Source organism: Rhinopithecus bieti, unplaced genomic scaffold, assembly GCF_001698545.2.
Source record: "Rhinopithecus bieti isolate Rb0 unplaced genomic scaffold, ASM169854v2 scaffold_5982, whole genome shotgun sequence".
NCBI classification, from domain to species: Eukaryota; Metazoa; Chordata; class Mammalia; order Primates; family Cercopithecidae; genus Rhinopithecus; species Rhinopithecus bieti.
In genome coordinates, this window is record NW_016805132.1 from 1,094,770 (window position 1) to 1,115,453 (window position 20,684).

Below are 20,684 nucleotides of genomic sequence, written 5' to 3' on the forward strand. Positions count from 1 at the left end.
CATCTTGGCTAACATGGTGAAACCCCGTCTCTACTAAAAATACAAAAAAATTACCCGGGCGTGGTGGCAGGCGCCTGTAGTCCCAGCTACTCGGGAGGCTGAGGCAGGAGAATGGCCTGAACCCAGGAGGTGGAGCTTGCAGTGAGCCGAGATCATGCCACTGCACTCCAGCCTAGGTGACAGAGCAGCAAGACTCCGTCTCAAAAAAAAGGGATGGGCACGGTGGCTCACACCTGTAATCCCAACACTTTGGGAGGCTGAGGTGGGCAGATCACGAGGTCAGGAGATCGAGACCATCCTGGCTAACACGGTGAAACCCCATCTCTACTAAAAACAAAAATAATTAGCTGGGTGTGGTGGCAGGCGCCTGTAGTCCCAGCTACTAGGGAGGCTGAGGCAGGAGAATGGTGTAAGCCCAGGAGGCGGAGCTTGCAGTGAGCCGAGATCACGCCACTGCACTCCAGCCTGGGTGAGAGAGCGAGACTCCCTCTCAAAATAAATAAATAAATAAATAAATAATTCCAGTTGTTATTGTTGTTTCAAAGCTTCACCCAGAAATGTTTCCAACTGGTGTGGAATGAATAAATTGTTCTGACAGTCTCTGAAGGAGAAGCAGCTTAAACCTCAGCCTTGCTAGAGGCTTAGTCTATTTAAATCCCCCAGAGCATTTAAACAGGAGCCAGTACATTGGAGCACAGTGTATATTGACTGATGCAGGGAGTTTCCTCATTGTCTTGGGAAAGGGTACGCTCAAACCTGATGCTGTGTGCTGAAGAATAGTAACATTGAGTGCAACAGGTGCTGCTGTCTCTGAATACCAGGTATGGCTTAGGTTCCTATATTGGTTAGCTACTGCTGCATAACAAACTATCCCCAATTCAGTGGCTTAAAGCAGTAAGCATTTATCAGAAATATGAGTTTGCTGGGAGGTTCTTCTGGTCTTGGCTGGATTTACTCATGCATCTGTGGTTACAGTGGGTTGAATAGGCAGTGCCATTAATCTTGGCTGGGTCCTTTACATACTTGGGGGCCAACTGGCTTTGAGTTGTTCAAAGATGTTGCTGTTACCTCACTTAATGACCAAATCAAGTCATACCACGTCTAGCTCAGATTCAAGAGGTGGAGAAATAAACTCCAGTTCTTGATGGAAGTAGCTGCAACATCATATTGCAAAGGGTATGTGTACAGGAGGAAGGGATGAAGAACTGTAATCACCTTCCCAATCCATCATCAAGTCTAGCCTGTTTTTCCATCCTGGGGAAGCCTGGAAGTGGGGAGGAAACAGGTCAGGGGCCAAAAGGGTTTTCACATTTTCTCTTTTGACTCATTCTTTGTATCCCTCTTGTTCTACATGGTTGACATCCACTGAAGCTTGCTGATTACTAGCTCAGCACAACTGAATATTCAACACTCCTTATTTCACTCTGTACAGCCTGAATTCAAATCTTACCTCATCACTCATTAGTCGTGTGACTTTTTAGGCAATTTACTTATCTCTCTGTGCCTCAGTTCCCACATTTATAAAGAGAGGCTTGTGGGGTTGTTTTAAGACTAATTAGGTAATACATGTAAGGTACGTGGAATTCTGACTGTACTTGGCAAGACTTCATAACAGTTGGCAGCTATTCTTTATGATTCCAGGATTCCTTTTCATTTTCTTAAGAGGAAGGCCCTTAGGCCCGCACCCTTGCGTTTTGGTTATTCAAGATTGAGAACTTTTATACTAAGGCATATTTAACTTGGCAAGGGGAGGCACTCATGGTGTTTGCCTTGTGAGGGCTTATCTGCCTTGCTGTGTGAACTGGCTGGGCTGCTCACAGATGCATAGATCTCTGGCTATATCATGACGGCCTTACAGGGGCCAAGAATTATCTGCAGGTGTGCAACCTTCAGAGGACCTGGGGAAACTCAACAGACATGACACGGGCCTCTGGGGGCTCCTGAACCCAACTATTGAGATGATAGTGGCATAATGCAATCATTGCTATTGTTTTAAGGTGTTGTCTTTTGGATTGGTTCATTGCATAGCAATAGATAACTGGAATAGGCAGTTAATGAGATGATTGTGGTCAGAGGCTACTGTGGGGGCTGTTGAATTTTTCTCCAAATCTCAGATGCCCAGTATTTCTAGTCTTTGAGAGAGAGGAAAATTGAGAGAGAGAGAGACAGACAGAGAGAGAGAAGAGGTTTTCTTAATCAGAGATTTCTCTTTACTCTCAACTATTTGCGGGTATTTTCATCTATTCTAAGTGAGAAATACTATCCTCTATTTTTAGGGTTTGCTGCTGTGTCCCTATTGAGACTTGTAAACTATTTGGTGATGAAATAGAACATTGAAAAGTGGGGGCCCATTCAGCTCACAAGTACATGCATAGTTACATAGGTGAAAGGTTGGTGACCTTACTCCCTGTTTTAACCAAGCATTCTGTCATCTTTCCAGACTTGTGGGAAGACTTGACAGCTATTATTAATCTTGTTTTGTGTATTCGGGCAGATTAAAGTATTAAGCGCACACAGCATGGGTTATCATCACCTGCTGTTTTCTTGAAGTAGTGTCTAAATGATAAGGCTGGAATATATATTTTTACAAAGGCCTGGATATTCGATCCGGTGGGAGAGAACATCTGGAACATTAGACAGGGTAAGCCACCTTTGCCACTCCTTCCCCCTGCTGTGACGTACAGGTGAGGCAAACAGTACTGAAGTCAAGGGCGTCAGTGCTCACTGCTCTGGCAATGCCTGGTGAAACTGAGTTATGTTTGAATGTATTGTAGATGCTGATCTTCTGGACAATCACACTTTTCCTGCTGGGAGCAGCCAAAGGTAAGAAACACCACTCCTGCCCTGCAGGAAGGGCTTAAACTTAAGCTCTCAGCCCTGGCCAGAGAAAGCTTTAACTGGCAGGGCTCCCAGCAGCTCCAGGGTACCAGAGAGAAGAGGTGGGCTGGCACTCTGCCTGGGAGAGTAGGCTGGGCAGTTTAGGTGAGACCTGTTTCTGGGGATCCCCCCAGTGGCCTACCTTCATTCTCGGGGTGCCCAAGGCCAGACATTTCTAAGTAAAGCATGAAACATCTGCCTGAGTTAACATATTGACTTATCAATGCCCATTATCACATTAGTCAAATAAATGTATCAGAAGAGCTAGGAATGGGACTTAGAACTTTCCAGTTTTGATGGTAGTTCTAAACAAAGGTACCAGTGGTGTCCCTGTGGGATTCAATGGCACTGCTACCAGGCCAGTAGGTGGGCACTGGGGTCAAGAAGAGAGTGGGAGGGGTTGAAGTAGTTTCATCCATTGTCTTCAGACTGTCCCTAAACAGAAGAGTGACCAGGCCCGAACAGCAGTGACACCCCAGAGTACACCTCGAGAGCAAATCCTTAAGCAGATTCCTTTCTCTGCAGGAAAAGAAGTTTGCTATGAGGACCTCGGGTGCTTTTCTGACACTGAGCCCTGGGGCGGGACAGCAATCAGGCCCCTAAAAATTCTCCCCTGGACCGCTGAGAAGATCGGCACCGCTTCCTGCTGTACACCAATGAAAACCCAAACAACTTTCAAGTGAGACCTCTGTCATGTTAATGTCACTGTAACTGGGCACGGGGCTATGCCCACCCTGCACCTTATCTCTGTGCCCCCTTCCTCCACCATGCCCCACCCCATCCCTCAAGCTGCCCCCCAGACCTGGCTAGACCTAGACAGAGCAGGTCCTGAGTAATGTTGGTTTGAATGAATGAATGGTTCACATTTGCAGAACCTCTAGCTGCTGTGTGATTCTGGTCTGGAACAAACAGCTTACTGTCTAACAAGAACCACAGGGAAGGTAAGAACTCAAACCACAATCCAGGCCTAGTAGAAGCAGTGATTACTCACCTGGAGAGATGGGGCAGGAAAAGGGAGATCGGGGTGGGCTTCATGGAAGAGGTGGCTTTTTGCTGAGCTTTGAAAAGTAGATGCATTGGGACAGGTGGAGATGAGGAAGGAGAAAAACAGGCCTGTGAGGCTGGGCTGCGAAAACATGCAGCACTTCTGCATTTGTCACAGATTCTCCTCCCCTCTGATCCATCAACAATTGAGGCATCAAATTTTCAAACAGACAGAAAGACCCGATTCATCATCCACGGCTTCATAGACAAAGGAGATGAGCGCTGGCTGATAGACATGTGCAAGGTAGGAGCCGGCTCTGATCCCTGTGGCCAGCTGAGGCCAACACTTCCTGCTGACATCTCTGCCTCACTTTATGCACTCAAGAAAACTTTACATATTAGGTAACTTTATGCAATTAAAATGCTTCTCTTCACAAAAATTAAAATGCCTTTCCATGTTTCTGCACATCTGCACCCTGAAGCAACCACATTCGCTATTAGAAAAATACTCCTACTATCTAATTTCTGGTTAAACCAAGGCCCGATGTTTTCTGCTTCCATTTTTAGTGAGAGTACTTTGTATCCCATAAACAAGGGACTATAGGGCTTTTTTGGTTCAAATCTTTCCCATATCCCTGAGAGGCTGACATGTGTTTCTCTGACCATTTAATTGATCTCAGCACTTTGGGAGGCCGAGGTGGGTGGATCACCTGAGGTCAGGAGTTCGAGACCAGCCTGGTGAACATGGTGAAACCCTATCTGTAGTAATAATACAAAAATCAGCCTGGCGTGGTGGCAGGTGCCTGTAGTCCCAGCTACTTGGGAGGCTGAGGCAGGAAAATCGCTTGAACCCAGGAGGCAAAGGTTGCAGTGAGCCAATATTGCGCCACTACACTCCAGCCTGGGCAACAGAGCAAGACTCCATCTCAAAAAAAAAAAAAAAAGAAAAGAAAAGAGAAAAGAAAAGAAAAACAGAAAACTAAAATTGAGCTACTACAATGACAGAGTAGAAAGTGCCACCTACATGTAATATAGGTCAGAAGGAGAGCAACAGAAGAATACACACATGTGCGCACACACACACAGACATGTGTGCAACTTGTGCATATGCACACAAACACACACACACGTGCGTGCGATATACCACAATATACCATCATCCTTTCTCTTTATGTGGAGATTGGTTCAATCGATTTTTCTGTCATCTAAGAATTTACCCCAGGAGCCTGCCTTCCACACATACATTAATAACACCAACCGGTAATGTCAAAAGGAAAAATTACAAACCCAGAAAATTAAAGTCATTCTGCACTTGGCCTTGGTTTAGCAGGCATTTCACTCTTGGCAGCTTTCCTGTCCTATCATTAATAAGCATCTTATTGATGCAGTTTATGCTCCAAATTTTCCAGGCTTGTGAAAGATTCCTCAGGATAGCTTGAAAATGAAAGTCCTGGCCCGGCACCATGGCTCATGCCTGTAATCCCAGCACTTTGAGAGGCTGAGGTGGGTGGATCACCTGAGGTCAGGAGTTTGAGACCAACCTGACCAACATGGTGAAACGCTGTCTCTACTAAAAATACAAACATTAGCCAGGTGTGGTCACAGGTGCCTGTAGTCCTAGTTACTCAGGAGGCTGAGGCAAGAGAATCGCTTAAACTAGGATGCGGAGGTTGCAGTGAGCTGAGATCGCGCCACTACACTCCAGCCTGGGTGACAGAGTGAGACTGTCTCGAAAAAGAAAAGTCCTGAGGAGAAAACTCCCACTATCTCTGCGCAAGTGATCACACATATTAGTATACTATATGTGGAATGATTCCAAGTAGATTTTAAATTTATAGTACCCTTTTAAATTCAAGCTGGTAATATGTAGTGCCTGGCAGAACTCCTAAAGATACGTCAGCTCCTTCGATATCCAGGAAGACATTTTCCTTCCAGAATTCTTCAATCTCTTTTAAATCAGTACAGTTCTATTTTTCAAATATCTACATGTGTCTTCTCCATGTAGTACTGTGTCATCATGACTATAAAAATAGTGAAGCTTCTCTCTCACTTTCCAGCTCTGTAAACGCCCAGCAGGCTGCGGCATTGCCAAGAGCCTGAAAGGACGCCTCATAGTCAAATCCGCAAGGTCATTTTGACACTGGCCACTGGAGATTGCACCTACACCTTTTTCAAAACAGGACTCTTTTCATGATGCAATTGTTGTTCCCTTCCTAATCAACCTTACTGAATTTGGTTGAAGGAAACCAGAGTGTGGCCAGCTTCCAATTAATCTGCAAGCTGGAGGGGAAATCAGTTTGCCTTTCTCATAGCATTCGCCCTGAAGGATAACTCTTAATTACCAACAGGATTCCCTAATAGAGTCTAGTTTATCTCATGCCCTAGCTGGGAGAAGAGAGAAGTGACCATTTCTGAGCCCTGGCTGGATAAGGTTTCCCCTGCTCCCATGATCTCCCCAACCCCGCTATCTCCCCAATACCAGAACCTGTTCAAGGTGGAGGAGGTGAATTGCATCTGCGTGGACTGGAAGAAGGGCTCCCAAACCACCTACACACAGGCCGCCAACAATGCGCGAGTGGTGGGTGCCCAGGTGGCCCAGATGCTCGACATCCTCTCGGTAAGTCAGCTGGCTGGACTATGTGAGGAGGGAAGTAGTGCCTGCTGGTCTCTGGTAGAGATGCAGCTGAGAGTTATGGATTAAAGAAGGAGAAAAAATTGATATCCAGATCTTACTTCTAAAACTCTGAATTTTGCCTTCATAATGACATGCCAGTGGAAGCAAAAATGAGAATTGCTAACACTTAGAAAGTGTTTTTTGTTTTTAAATCATCTTCAATTTACAGATAAAGAAACTGAGGCCCAGAAAGTTTAACTAGTTTGCTCCCAAAGTCATAAAGCAAATGAATAGAAGAGGTGCCTTTTGATCCAGATCATCTAGCTTCAGAATTCACCCACAACACCAGGTGGGCTCTGTTTGGGGTGAAACATGGCATGGCCAGAGAGAGCCACAGAGAGCCAACGGACAGTACGTGCAATTGGCATGTGTCAACTCTACTGGCCTGGTGGTGTGGGTGCTATTGATGTTGGGGAATTCCTTCTGCCACAATCATTTCACTTATTTCTTCCTACACTGTTTCATTTTAGCTAACTCTTTCAGTCTTTAATTCTTTAAGTTTCTAATCCTTTGTGACTATTTTCTGTACTAGGTAATGACCAGAGCCATTTCTCTTATAGCTAAAGGGTCTACAAAATAACCAACTTCTCCACTCCTACAGAAATCAAAACCCATGGTATTTGTACAAGAAGTATGGGAGACCAATAAATGAAGTGCCTTTGGGTGAACGTCTCTGAGAGCAACACGTGTAAATACCTCATATCTCTATTTGATTTGCTCGATCACCAGTTTTTTTGGAGCACAATGTCAGGAGTGTGTGAGGAAGTTAAAAAGACACATGAGGTCCCAGACCATCAAGGAGCTTGCAGTGAAAACTTGCAATGCCAGTAGAGTGTGATCTATTAGTGGGTTCTGATGGGGAGGGTAGGAGCTTTGCAGGAACACATAGAAGGCAGCTAATCCACAATGACAGGGCAGGGAAAGGGATTAAGGAGGTCTCCCAAGGAAGAGACGTCTAAATTGAGAGCTGAAGGCTAGTCTGTTGATGTTAGCTGGCAAGTGCTTGGGGGATAGGCAACAACAGAAAGAGAAGAACCAACCAGGCCCAGAGGTGAGAGGCTATGATGTATTTGGGGGTCTGAAAGTTCAACAAAGGGTTTGGCTGAAGAGTCTAGAAAAATAGATGATGAGTTAGGAAACCTCTGAGGCCTTCAAAATGAGTTTGAGCTTGATCCTGAAGGCAATGAGAGGCATGGAAATTTTTCAGCAGAGGAGTAATATCCATCAGGCTGGCATTTTAGAAAACTACAGCAAAAAAAAAAAAAATGTCCTGAAAATACAATCGCCCCACTCCAGACAGAGTACAGCTATCCGCCTTCCAAAGTTCACCTCATCGGCCACAGCCTGGGAGCCCACGTGGCTGGAGAGGCAGGGAGCAAGACTCCAGGCCTGAGCAGGATTACAGGTAAGGCCCCAGGGGCAGGGCCCCAGTTTTGTCCCCAGAAACCCCAGAATGAGGTCTCAAGAATACAGCCCAGTTCAGAGCTCCCCTGAAGGAGACTGCCCCCCTGGCTGTGATACAGCTGCTTGGAGCCTACGCAGAACATTTTAGGGAGCCCCCCAAAAAGCTCATGTGCCACCTTCATGGCAAGGGAAGGGTGATTTTGTTCCTCTTGCTTCTTCCACCTCTGTCCTAGCGCCTCCTTTCCAAGTCCCAGTTTTCTGGTGGTGTTGCTTTCTCAGCAGGACTGGGCACCCAGGAAAACGCAGAGTGAGACTAGTATCAACATAAGCGAAACATCATCAAGGAGGGTCTCTATTGCCAAGTCTTTCTCCCTTCTCTTTGAAATTAAGGGCAGAATAGAATCTAAAAATTGTTTCCCACTGCTTCTACTGGTAGAAGAAGCCCAGTCGCCATTATGGCCAAAAGCATTCTTTTAACCCAATCAAAGCATTTGAATTATAACAGCAACAAGATATATCTACATAATATGATGGTAATCATAATAATAATGTTATTATAATTATTATAGTAAGCATAGATTAAGTGCCTGCTTATCCCAAATACTGCACAAAAATTTATATTTTTTATATAAATTTTATTCTCAGAACTGAAGAAAAGGCTCAGGGATGCAAATAACTTGCCCAAAGCCACACAACTCGTCAGTGGGAGATCCGAGATCCAGACCTAGTTTTGCTAATGTTTGGCTCAAGCAACTCTTTATAAGAAATCTCTCTTTTATTTTCAGCTGGCAACTACATTCATGTTCCTATTTTATCAGCTGCTCTAACCAAGCCTTCAAAAACTATTAACAAATCCAAGATCCCTGCTAAGAAGAAAAATTGTCAAAATAATAATTATTAATATCTTACATATACACCCATGAGTATACACCAGGCATTGTGCTAAGTGCTGCATAGCAACTCATTTAATCCATAACAACCATATCAAACAGATGCCATTATCACTCCATTTTGTAAAATGAAGAACCTGACATGCTCAAGGTCATGCATCTTGTCCCAAAAGCAGCTGAGTAGGAATTTGGAGCCAGGCAACCTAGACCCAGAACCTGTGTTCTTAACTATGATACCACATTGCTTCACCCCTTTCTTTCTACAAACTTGAGGAGAGAAAGGATGTTGAAGAAGAAAGATACACAAGGAAATGGGAAACTCTGGTGTGTAAAAAATCCTTGCTTAAACAAAATCTAAATTTCTTTGCTCATCTGCCCTCCTCCATCCATGCTACTGGGAACCCCTTTGTAATGAACCACAGACTCTATGTCCTCATATTTAGCACCCAAGGTCATGGCACTGCACAACTCCGGGGCATGGTACCCCTTGCTTTGGGCAGTGCATAGCCTGGGCAGCTGTACACCTTGGTGCTGCTGACATCTACAGTCAGGTCTATTGTTCTGCAGTGCTGATCATCTCTTTTAGGGTTGGATCCTGTAGAAGCAAGTTTTGAAGGTACTCCTGAAGAGGTGCGACTAGATCCCTCTGATGCTGACTTTGTTGATGTGATTCACACGGATGCAGCTCCCCTGATCCCATTCTTGGGTGAGGCCCACGATGCTCTAGCTGTGAGCATGCATGACTGTGTTTTAAGCATGAAAGTCCTGCATGACAGAAAGCTCATTGCTCTTCTAAACATTTCAGGTTTTGGAACGAATCAACAGATGGGTCATCTTGACTTCTTCCCTAACGGAGGAGAGAACATGCCGGGATGCAAGAAGAATGCCCTGTCTCAGATTGTGGATCTAGATGGCATCTGGGCAGGTAAAGTCGTGGTGGGGTGAGGGGAACAGGGCGTGTGCTTTCCTGGAGCGACCAATACCTTTGTATAGCAAATCTTAAGAATAAAAATGAAACTGTCTTTAAAAATATACAATTCCCTCTTCTGAGGATTATTTCGGAAAAAAATGTAGCTACATAGTATTTGTTATATCTCAGCTTTACTGCTTTTGTGCTTCCTTAAAACTTTGCTGTGGATGTCCTGGCATGTACAATCAACAAAGAATTATGAAACTGTCACTTAAAGCTGTGACTCCAACAATCAATTGGTAGTTACCTGATAGAGCCAGGAAATAGCATGAGAGCAAACATCCTGACTGTAACTAAGAGACTTTTGCTACAAATTCTCTCTTGGGAATCAGTGATAAGGTTCAAAATGATGTAATCAGCTCCCCTTCAGTAGCTAGAATGAGAATATTCCCAGTAGTTTCCACAGCAAGTCTATTTGCAAAATGAGAGCCATTGCTTACCTATGTTGAGTAGGAATGAGGAGCAGTCACAGTTAAGGAAGGTGAGATGGGAGACTGTTATTGGACGTGGTTATTCTTTATTGTTGATCTAGCGCACTTGGGAAGAAAGGGCATCCTGCAGACATAGCTCTGACTCTGTATCTAATGAGGCCAAAAGGACAATGGACAGGTGAAGTTTTCATCCAGACTTATCATGTGGCACCACACAAGAAAAAACCCTTAGTAGTCTGACCAAATGTAATGAGTAAAGATTTTTATTGAATTTCATCCAAATGGCTTGGCATATATGGATGCCATCAAAGCAAATATTAAGAATGAGGACAGACCAGGCATGATGGCTCACGCCTATAATCCCAGCACTTTGGGAGGCCAAGGCAGGCAGATCATTTGAGGTCAGGAGTTTGAGACCAGCTTGACCAACATGGTAAAACCCCGTCTCCACTAAAAACACAAAACTTAGCCAGGCGTGGTGGTGCATGCCTGCAATCCCAGCTACTCAAGAGGCTGAGGTAGGAGAATCATTTGAACCCAGGAGGCAAAGGTTGCAGTGAGCCGAGACCATGCCATTGCACCACAACCTGGGCAACAAGAGTGAAACTCCATTTCAAATAATAATAATAATAATAATAATAATTTTTAAAAATGAGGACATATGCAGTTTGTCTGTCACAGCCTCGTGAGGGTTTGCATGCATAGGGCAGCCGAAACTCTTCATCAGTAATGGCCCAGCAAGCTCAGGCCAGGTCTAGAAGGTGTAATGTAACATTTGTCACTTGGCAGGAGTTGCAGGGAGCCAAGAAAGGTTGCAAGGAAAATCAAGACACTATGAGAGTGAAGCTCATACAAAGCCACCTAAAGTTATACAGTCCTTGTTTTTATTTGTATAATTGCTGCATGGAAATGTCCTCACGTTGGCTTGGTCATGTCACATCTAGTCATGTCTTTGAGGACCTCTAGCATGGTGCCTGGGACATGAGATGGCACAAAGGTTGGAGGGATGGGCTCAAGACCAGATGGGCATGGGTTTAATTACCAGCTTTCCCACCTATTAGCTAAACTGTAAATCTGAGCCAATACTCTGTAGTTCTTTCTGTAAAATAGGGATGAGATGATAATGTATAAATAGGAATGGTACAGTACCCACCTCCTAGGAAGCTGAGGATTACATGGACAAGGCATTTAAAGTGATCAGAACGTGGCCTGGCACACAGAAAGCACCCTCTATATGTTAATTGTCATTATAGTGGCTGAATTTTGGATTTATCTTAAGTTTCTGAAAGTAGGGTCCTACTTTGGAACTATCTCATTTGGAGAGAGAGGCAGAGAAGCTGTTTCAGCCCCCCAACCACCTGTTCAGGCTTCCTTATTTGTTTTCCCAGGAACCCGGGATTTTGTGGCTTGCAATCACCTAAGAAGCTACAAGTATTACTTGGAAAGCATCCTCGACCCCGATGGGTTTGCTGCATACCCCTGTGCTTCCTACAAGTCCTTTGAGTCTGTAAGCTATTGTCCTGCCTCCAGCAATGGGCATCACCCCACTGTGGGACTGTTGTCCTGCTGTGTTTGGGATTTGCAATGCCTTTTCACTACATGTTTTGCATTGTCCCTCAGAGTTCATGGTCCTGTGGAGTGGAAGAGGAAAAAACGTAAATAACTTTAGGCAGGAGGTGGCTAATATTTTCGATGAGATGAGTCATGTGGCAGAGGAAAACTGGGAAATCAGAGAGAAAGAGCAGTCAATTCGATGATATAGAGAGGCTTCCTGCAGGAGGCGACCTCTGAATCTGGCTTAAAAATGATAGAGTTTAGAAAACACAGGAATGCACATTTCTGGCACGGGCAGAGCAAGAGTAGCAGAATGTATAGAGAATAATTCACACCAGAGAGAAAGCAAGATGGATGCTGGAGTCCTATATGCCAGACTGGCAACAAGGGGAGAGATGGAAGAATGACAGGCTAGAGACTGCCTATTCTGGCTCACGAGAGCCAGTGTGAATATCCCTTCCCAACTCCACATTCAGAGACATCATGTTAGTAGCCTGAAATTGGCCACAGTCAGAGTATTTACACCACCGAAATTGGTAGGCACTGCAATCCAGGGTTTTTGTCCCAGAGAGTTGGCTGCTTATCATTCACCACTTCACCATTTAACGGAAGGTATAATTGATCTAACCTAGGTCCTGAGCATCAGTGTTTTTTAAAGCTCCTCAAATAATTCTAATGTGTTGTGCCTAAAAGTTGGGAACCCTGATCCGGATGAAGGTAACTTAGAGATCATCTGCTCCAACCCCCTTGCTGTCACAAAGGAGAACGCTTAGGCTGTAGGAAAATTGAGTGTCTGCTCCCTCAGATGTATCAATCATACAAATACAAATTCTCCTTACAGTCCCATCTATCTCTTCTCATTAGGACAAGTGCTTCCCCTGTCCAGATCAAGGATGCCCACAGATGGGTCACTATGCTGATAAATTTGCTGGCAGGACAAGTGAAGAGCAGCAGAAAATCTTCTTGAACACAGGAGAGGCTAGCAATTTCGCTCGTAAGTTGCACTTTGACTACCTGCCCATGTAAAGCAAGTATATAGTTTCTGTTACAAATGAGGGGCTTGCTTTCAACCTGAAATATTTGAGCATACATTTTGATTATCTTAGAAATGGACACATTCACCCAAACTATCCCAGTTACAAGGCAACTGAGGATTTAGAAAGAGTGCGCATTTCTTCCATTCTATTTCTGTGGCATGAAATGAGAGCAAGCAAATAGTATAATTAATAGAACGAGGCCAATTTGCACATCCTTGTGACCAGCTACCCTGAATTTGTACCACTCCACAGTTCATCGTTTCTTTCCTTTTTAAGGCCGCATCAGACACACCTGTTCTTCTCTTCATTCAGCAAAGATGTAATTGGTACCAGCTCTTTGCTGGGCTGTGTCCCTTAAGAAGCCCAGCTCCATTCTCTGATTTCCCCTCTGTCTATGCATCCCTGATGCCCAGGGGCTGCCTTGCTGGTGGAGTGCAGGTGGGAATCAGGGGGAAGGATGGGTTCTCTCTAAAACCAGCTGAATGAACTAAGACAATGGACTAAGACACAGGGTAGAGACTGGGCATGTTCGGACCACTTAGTACCAACTTGCCCTATGACAGTTCCGTAGGAGGTGGCCCAGTAAAGACAGAGGTTATATATTCATATAAATATATAACACATCTTACGTAGTTTTTAAAGTCAGAGTTATTGAGGTATAATTTATATTCGGCAAAATGCACGCTTTTTAACATACACTTCCATGAGTTTGGACAAATGAATAGTTGTGTAACCACCTCCAAATCAAGATACAGAACATTTCTATCACCATATATATCACTCTGTATTTTTTTGTAAGAAGACATTGGTTAATCAATCCTTCCACTGATGTTGTGATGCATGAAATACTTGCCAATATTTCAACAACAAATTAAACATTCAAAAATCATGTATTCATTCCTCAATCAAAAATTATTTATGGGCCACAGACTACGCTAGACACTGAGGATGCAGGGACGAACAAGACACTCCTCTCATGAAATTAATAATCCAGCCGAAGAGAGAAACTGAGCAAGCAACTACAAGCGTGATGGGATTGGTGGCTGTTGCCATGACATTATGGGACGGGGAACCTGGCCCTGACCAGAAGGAGGGTCAGGGACAAGGTCTCTGAATACAGGAAAGATGAATAGGAGTTAGGCAAGAATCGTGTGTGTGTATATTAATGTACATCTGTGCACATGTGTGGGTGTATGCATGCATGTGTGAGTGTGTTTATGTGTGCATGTACCTTTATGTGTATGCATGTGTTTATATATGTATGCATGTGTGTCTGTATGTTTATGTATATGTGGGTGCACGTGTGTGTATTCGTATGTGGGTGTCTATGTGTATGTGTGTGGTTATATGTGTGTAGGTTTGTGTGTGTGTGCACATACACATGCATGTTTATGTATATGTATTTGTGTGTGTGCACACACATGCGTATGTTTGTGTAGATGTATTTGTGTGTGTGCACGCACATGCATATGTTTGTGCATATGCATTTGTATTTGTGTGTGTGTGTGCATGCAGGCCCTGGGACAGCACTTCAGGTAGAAGCCTAAGTGACAACTGCTCATGCACCTACTCTGTGCTAGAGACTGCCCAGGGTCCTGGGGAGCAAAGATGAAACACAGTCCCCGCCCTCGAGGTGGTTGCCAGGCTGCACTCCCGAGCTACCTTCCCAAATGTGGAGACAAGCCCCTATTCCCTCTCTCTTCACCTTAACTCACTCTACTGTCATTCTGGGGCAGAGCTGGCCAATAGAACTTTCTGCAATGAGGGGCATATTCTGTGTAGCCATTAGCCTCATGTGGCAATTTAACATTTGCAACACAGCTAATGAGTTTGAGAAACTAAATTTGTAATTGTATTTAATTTGGATTTAAATGTAAGCAGCCACATGTGGCTAGTGACCTCCTCACTGGGCAATGCAGTTCTAGAGGGGGATATTGCTGAATACATACTTCTCCTTAAGGCCTTGTTTGATTTGTAGATTAACAAGTAGAATTTCTTATACTTTGGCTGGACGTGGTGGCTCACGTCTGTATTCCCAGCACTTTGGGAGGCTGACACGGGTGGATCACTTGAGGTCAGGAGTTGGAGACCAGCCTGACCAACAACATGGTGAAACTCTGTCTCTGCTAAAAATACAAAAATTAGCCAGGCGTGGTGGTGCGTGCCTGTAGTCCCAGCTACTAGGGAGGCTGAGGCATGAGAATCACTTGAACCTGAGAGGTGGAGGTTGCAGTGAGCCAAGACTGCACCACTGCACTCCAGCCTGGGTTACAGAGTGAGACTCCATCTCAAAATAATAATAATAATAATAATTTTTTAAAAAAGAATTTCTTATGCTTTGATGCCTCAGAGTAAGAGAAGGAGACAAGTCTGGGATGTAGGCTACCTAATTTGTATGTGAATAAATTGAGATGGAACTCCTGTGCAGGCTGGAGATATGGGGTTTCCATCACACTGTCTGGAAGAACAGCCACTGGTCAGATCAAAGTTGCTTTGTTTGGAAATAAGGGAAACACTCACCAGTAAATATCTTCAGGTAATTTGCCATTTTAATACTACGTCTCATTTGATGATATACACAGTCTTCAAACCACACACTTAATTTGAACACTTATCATCTCTTCATATGTCAATGGTTTTTAATTACAGTCATGTAACATGCAACAACATTTTAGTTGATGGACAACATACACAAGAGTTGCTCTATACGTTTGTAATACCATATTTTTACTGTACTTTTTCTATGTTTGGGTGTTTAGATACACAAATACTTACCACTGTATTCCAACCATCTACAGAACTCAATACAGTAACATGTAGTACAGGTTTGTAACCTAGGAGCAATAGGCTGTACCATACAGCCTAGGTATGTAGTAGGCTGTGCCATCTACGTTTGTGTGAATACATGCTATGATGTCCACACAATGATTAAATCACCTAAGGACACATTTCTCAGAACATATCTCCATTGTTAAGCAACGCAGGACTATATTACTTTATGACTGAAGTTAATTGCAGACTTCTGCTAATAATTTTTCTTTTCTGTTATAAACCTAGGCATTTCATTCTTTCTCTCTCTCTCTTTTTATTTTATTTTTTTAAGAAAGAGTCTTGCTCTGTCATCCAGGCTGGAGTGCAGTGGCACAATCTTGGTTCACTGCAACCTCCGCCTCCCGGGTTCAAGAAATTCTCGTGCCTCAGTCTCCCAAGTAGCTGAGATTACGGGCATGGGCCACCATACCTGGCTGACTTTTGTATTTTTAGTAGAGAGGGGTTTTGCCATGTTGGCCAGGCTGGTCTCGAACTTCTGACCTCAAGTGATCCACCCACCTCGGCCTCCCAAAATGCTGGGATTATGGGTGTGAGCCATCACGCCTGGCCTCTTTCTCTCGTAATAGATTTTTTTTTTTTAAACGTAAATCTAATATTACTTCAGATATCCTGTTTTTTTGATTAGTACAATAACCCATGCTTATTATGCCATACCATGTGGCTAATTCATTACTGTACAAATAATTCTTCCAAAAAATATAAAATGATATGCAGGAATTCTGTTTCATTTTCTATAAGAAAGCATTCAATTTTAAAACTTGAGTTTTTAAAACCATAGTTTGAACAGTGCTTGCATATTGCTGGCTTTTCCATGTCTCCATCCTTCATTTGGAAATTAATTCAGAAAAATAATCTTGTTAATCTAGAATAGAAAACAGCAGCATGGCATTGTATGGTCATTAGAACACATTTCCATGAACAGGGATGTTTATGTTTCTCTATTTCAAGGGGGATTCTCACACCAGGCTCAACCCACTCCTATGAGTTTGATGCAAAGCTGGATGTTGGAACAATTGAGAAAGTCAAGTTTCTTTGGAATAACAATGTGATAAATCCAACCCTCCCCAAAGTGGGTGCTGCCAAGATCACTGTGCAAAAGGGAGAAGAGAAGACAGTGTATGTATCTTTGCTGGCTGGTGCTGAAAAATGTTTGCAGAGATTCATGTTATAATGAAAACCCACCCCAGAAAGTTACGCATAGTTAAGCAAGAAAAGTCAAGAAAATTTACTCATCTGTGGCCCCTTCTCCCCAAACAAGCAACTGACAAAGAGCATAAAACGTTTCTGTTGGGTGCGCCTTATTAGGTGTTCTCAGCACTGCCTGTGGGAATACAGAAGATAAGACTGTACTTTCAAGGTAAAATGAGAAAATATAAGAAAGAGAACAAGAAATCCTTTTGAAGGGTACAAGTTTATAAGTATGGGCTAGTGAATAGCTATACTTGAAAGAAGAGAAGACCAATCACATTTCAGGATAATAAAACGGAAAATAAATCGGTTTTAGGAAAAGATGGAGAATTTTATATAGGACAAGAAAGCACTAGGGTTGCAACACATGTGAGATCCTGACCTGTGGTCTCCCTGGCTTTGGGCCTGAATAAGCACAGGGCCATGGGTAGGAAAAAGGGACAGCTGGAGGAAAAGTTGGAGTGGTGACCTGAGAGGGCAGAGTGACTGTCTTGAAGCTCAGATCCCAGGTCTGGTCAGTAGAACACATGGCTTTGTGGGAAGGAGATCCTGGGCTCTCAGCCACCGATGGTCTTGAAGTTTGGGGTTAGGTGGAGTCACCGAGGTCAGGTCCCAAAGATTGTCACTCCCCCAGGTGGGGAGGGTGGGGTGGCAGAGTAGAATGGGGGCTGAATCCACATCTGGATCTCCTCAGACTGGATGACCCAGTGAGGTTCTCCCTATCCCCACAAGGCAAGGAGAACAAAGAGGTTGGCCCTGCCAGGTGGTCGGTGGAACCAGGAGGCTTTATAAGCTAGAGCATAGTATAGAGGAGACTGGGCCGGGCTGGTGGGGAGCCCTGTGCAGGCTGGAGGTGCAGCCAAATCCTTTCCTCCCTGACCCCATCGGAGGATTCTCAGCCTCTAAAATTCAGCTCCCCAGGGCCTCATTAGCAAGCATCCCATGGCCTGAATCCTGGGACTGTGTGGTTAAAAACATGTCAGATGGTGGCATCACTGGAATCTTAAAAATGAGAGGTGTTCCCAGTCGGGCGCAGTGGCTCACGCCTGTAATCCCAGCACTTTGGGAGGCTGAGGTGGGTGGATCTCCTGAGGTCGGGAGTTCGAGACCAGCCTGACCAACATGAAGAAACCCTGTCTCTACTAAAAACACAAAAATTAGCCGGGCGTGGTGGCACATGCCTGTAATCCCAGCTATTCGGGAGGCTGAGGCAGGAGAATCACTTGAACCTGGGAGGCGGAGGTTGCAGTGAGCCAAGATTGTGCCATTGCACTCCAGCCTGGGCCACAAGAGTGAAACTCCGTCTCACAAATAAATAAATAAATAAAAATGAGAGGTGTTCCCAGGAGATGACTTGCTCACAGGTAAGACGTATGAGGCCAAATCAGCCAGGGCATTGCATCTTCTAGGTTTTCTGAGGAAAGGCTGAGGCTTTCTGAACTTTCCGCAAATCAAACAGAATGTACTTAAGGCTTCACCTGAGGCCCTGTGCCCATCAGCTGTCATCTGCATTCTAGTGGCTGAGTGCAGCTCCCCTCGCTGTCTGCTCAGAGAGACTCTTTCTTAAGAGCAGCTGGATATAAAACATCAGGTTTTTAAACAGAGGAAAGTCAAAATCAGCTTCAAATCTCTCAAACTAGTTTGGTGAATAAAAACATTGAATTAGTTGAATTACTCAAAAGTTTTCCTGTTATGAGACTGGCCAGTAACATTTAATAATAATAATAATAATGATAAAGAAGCTAAAGAAAATCAAGATTTTGGTCCAAGCTCTTCTCAGAATCCCCTCATATTTTTTAGTAACCTCATTGGGGTTTCAGTTCCTACTAAGGAACCTGCCGACTAGGATTCCCTCCAATGACACAGTATCCAAAGAGAATGGTAGCCCTCCCCCTCTTTATTTCTCCCTGTCCCCCTCTCTTTCTTTATTAAGTACCTATTGTAAATGTACCCTTGCAAATGACTTTATTAAGTACCTATTGTATGGCCTGGCAAATAGTAAGGGATGCAAAGACAGAGCCTACACTCAAGGAGCTTACAGTTTAGCTGTTGAGAAAAATCAGACTTACAGTTCACAGGAAAGGTCAAAAGACCAAATAAATAACTCCCAGGAGAGGCTCAGAAAGACAGTGGCCAAGGAGGAAAGCAGAGGGCCCCGGGGAGGCTGTGATGGAAGGAAGGGCAGCTCTCAGGATGAGGGAGGGAGGAGGAGGGAGGAAAGGCACAGGGGCAGGGCAACAGGTCCAGGTGCATGAGGGGCGACAGGGCCCAAGTGCAGGGAATATGATTGGAGGCCTCTGATGCCAGGTTAGGGCTTCTTGGAAGAAAAAATGAAACACAGAAGAGAAGGTGGGAAGGGGACAAGGAACACAAGTGAGGAAATGGGGCAAAGCTTCCGAGCTCACTGGTGGTTAGGCCTGAGAGAAGTCTAAGCTCACAGGTGGCTAGGCCTGAGAGACCCACAATAATAACTGCTTACATCTGCATTGTTTTGTGTTAATTATAAGACTTTTTACATTTACCATCATGGGATGTTGCGTTCTTATCATGGAACTCTCAACAGTCATGAGAGGGAGTCCTCTTCTACAAATGAAGAGGGCTGCCTTTCTCTCTCTCTCTTTTTTTTTTCTGAAATAGAGTCTCGCTCTGTTGCCCAGACTAGAGTACAAGTGGGGTGATCTCAGCTCACTGCAACCTCCACCTCCCAGGTTCAAGAGATTCTTGTGCCTCAGACTCCTGAGTAGCTGGGATTACAGGCATGCACCACCACACCTGGCTAATTTTTATATTTTTAGTAGAGACGGGGTCTCACCATGTTGGCCAGGCTGGTCTCAAACTCCTGGCCTCGAGTGATCAACCTGCCTCGCCCTCCCAAAGTGCGGGGATTACAGGCATGAGCCACCACACCAGGCCCTGCCTTTCTCTTTTGATACTGTGTCATTGGAAGGAATCCTAGTGGGCACGTTCTTTAGTGGGAATTAATACCCCAATAAAGTTATTAAAAAATATGAGGGGATTCTGAGAAGAGCTTGGACCAAAATCTTGATTTTCTTTAGCTTCCCAGTTATTACATCCTTCCTCAGAATCCTCAGATAACTAGCCCCAAAGCATTCAAACATGGGAGGGCAAGGTCATGAGGAACTCCAGGGAGGAAAGCCAGGTCCCCCGACTCCAGAGCTGGAAGACAAGGTCAAGGAAGGCTTGAAGTGTGATCCTGAAAACACAGCCTCTGGCATCAGATGGACCTGTTTTTGCATCTTTGTTATTCTGCTGATTAATGGAGAGCCCTCTGTGCCTCAGTTTCCTCTCCTATAATGTAGAACTAATAATCAGACCCCCTCACACATGTGTGGTGAGGATCAAGTTTGCGCAAGTGAATTATGCAGCATAATTGGCCGCAGATAAGAAGGGCTCAGGGCGTGTTGGCCGCTGTCCCCTTCCGAGAGTAACTGGAGGACAGCATCCCTCTGTGAGCCAGGCTGCTGAGCCTATGGTGGCCGCCACGCACCTGTGGAGACAAGGGAGTGAGAGTCCCTTCCTTCAGAGGCCACCGTCCTGTGTGACACTCCAGAACCATAGCAGACCTTGTCCTAGAGCCTCCAGGCAGCAAGCACTGCAGGCGCTGGTTGCAGCTCCAGTCCTAGGGCCCCCTCGTGCCCTCCTGAATCACTCATCAGCTGTGACTTGGGCTTAACCCCTTAAGAAAAAAAAAAACCAGCAACACCTGGCTTTTGCTAAGGTGACCCCCAAACGCTTACAAAGCTTCCCTTTCTCCCCAGGTACAACTTCTGTAGTGAAGACACAGTGCGCGAAGACACGCTGCTCACCCTCACGCCCTGCTAG

The 20,684-nt window shown here is 44.6% G+C and overlaps 1 protein-coding gene across 1 annotated transcript; it reads left to right on the forward strand.

Moving 5' to 3' along the window:
• Positions 1-2,774: 2,774 nt before the first annotated feature.
• Positions 2,775-20,684, forward strand: PNLIPRP1 (pancreatic lipase related protein 1). The gene is given in 13 exon segments (XM_017871235.1): positions 2,775-2,823; positions 3,403-3,510; positions 3,513-3,556; positions 4,040-4,165; positions 6,344-6,478; positions 7,832-7,940; positions 9,416-9,535; positions 9,635-9,754; positions 11,619-11,737; positions 12,649-12,778; positions 15,250-15,346; positions 16,590-16,769; positions 20,621-20,684. Coding segments are annotated over 13 exon segments (1,401 nt in total).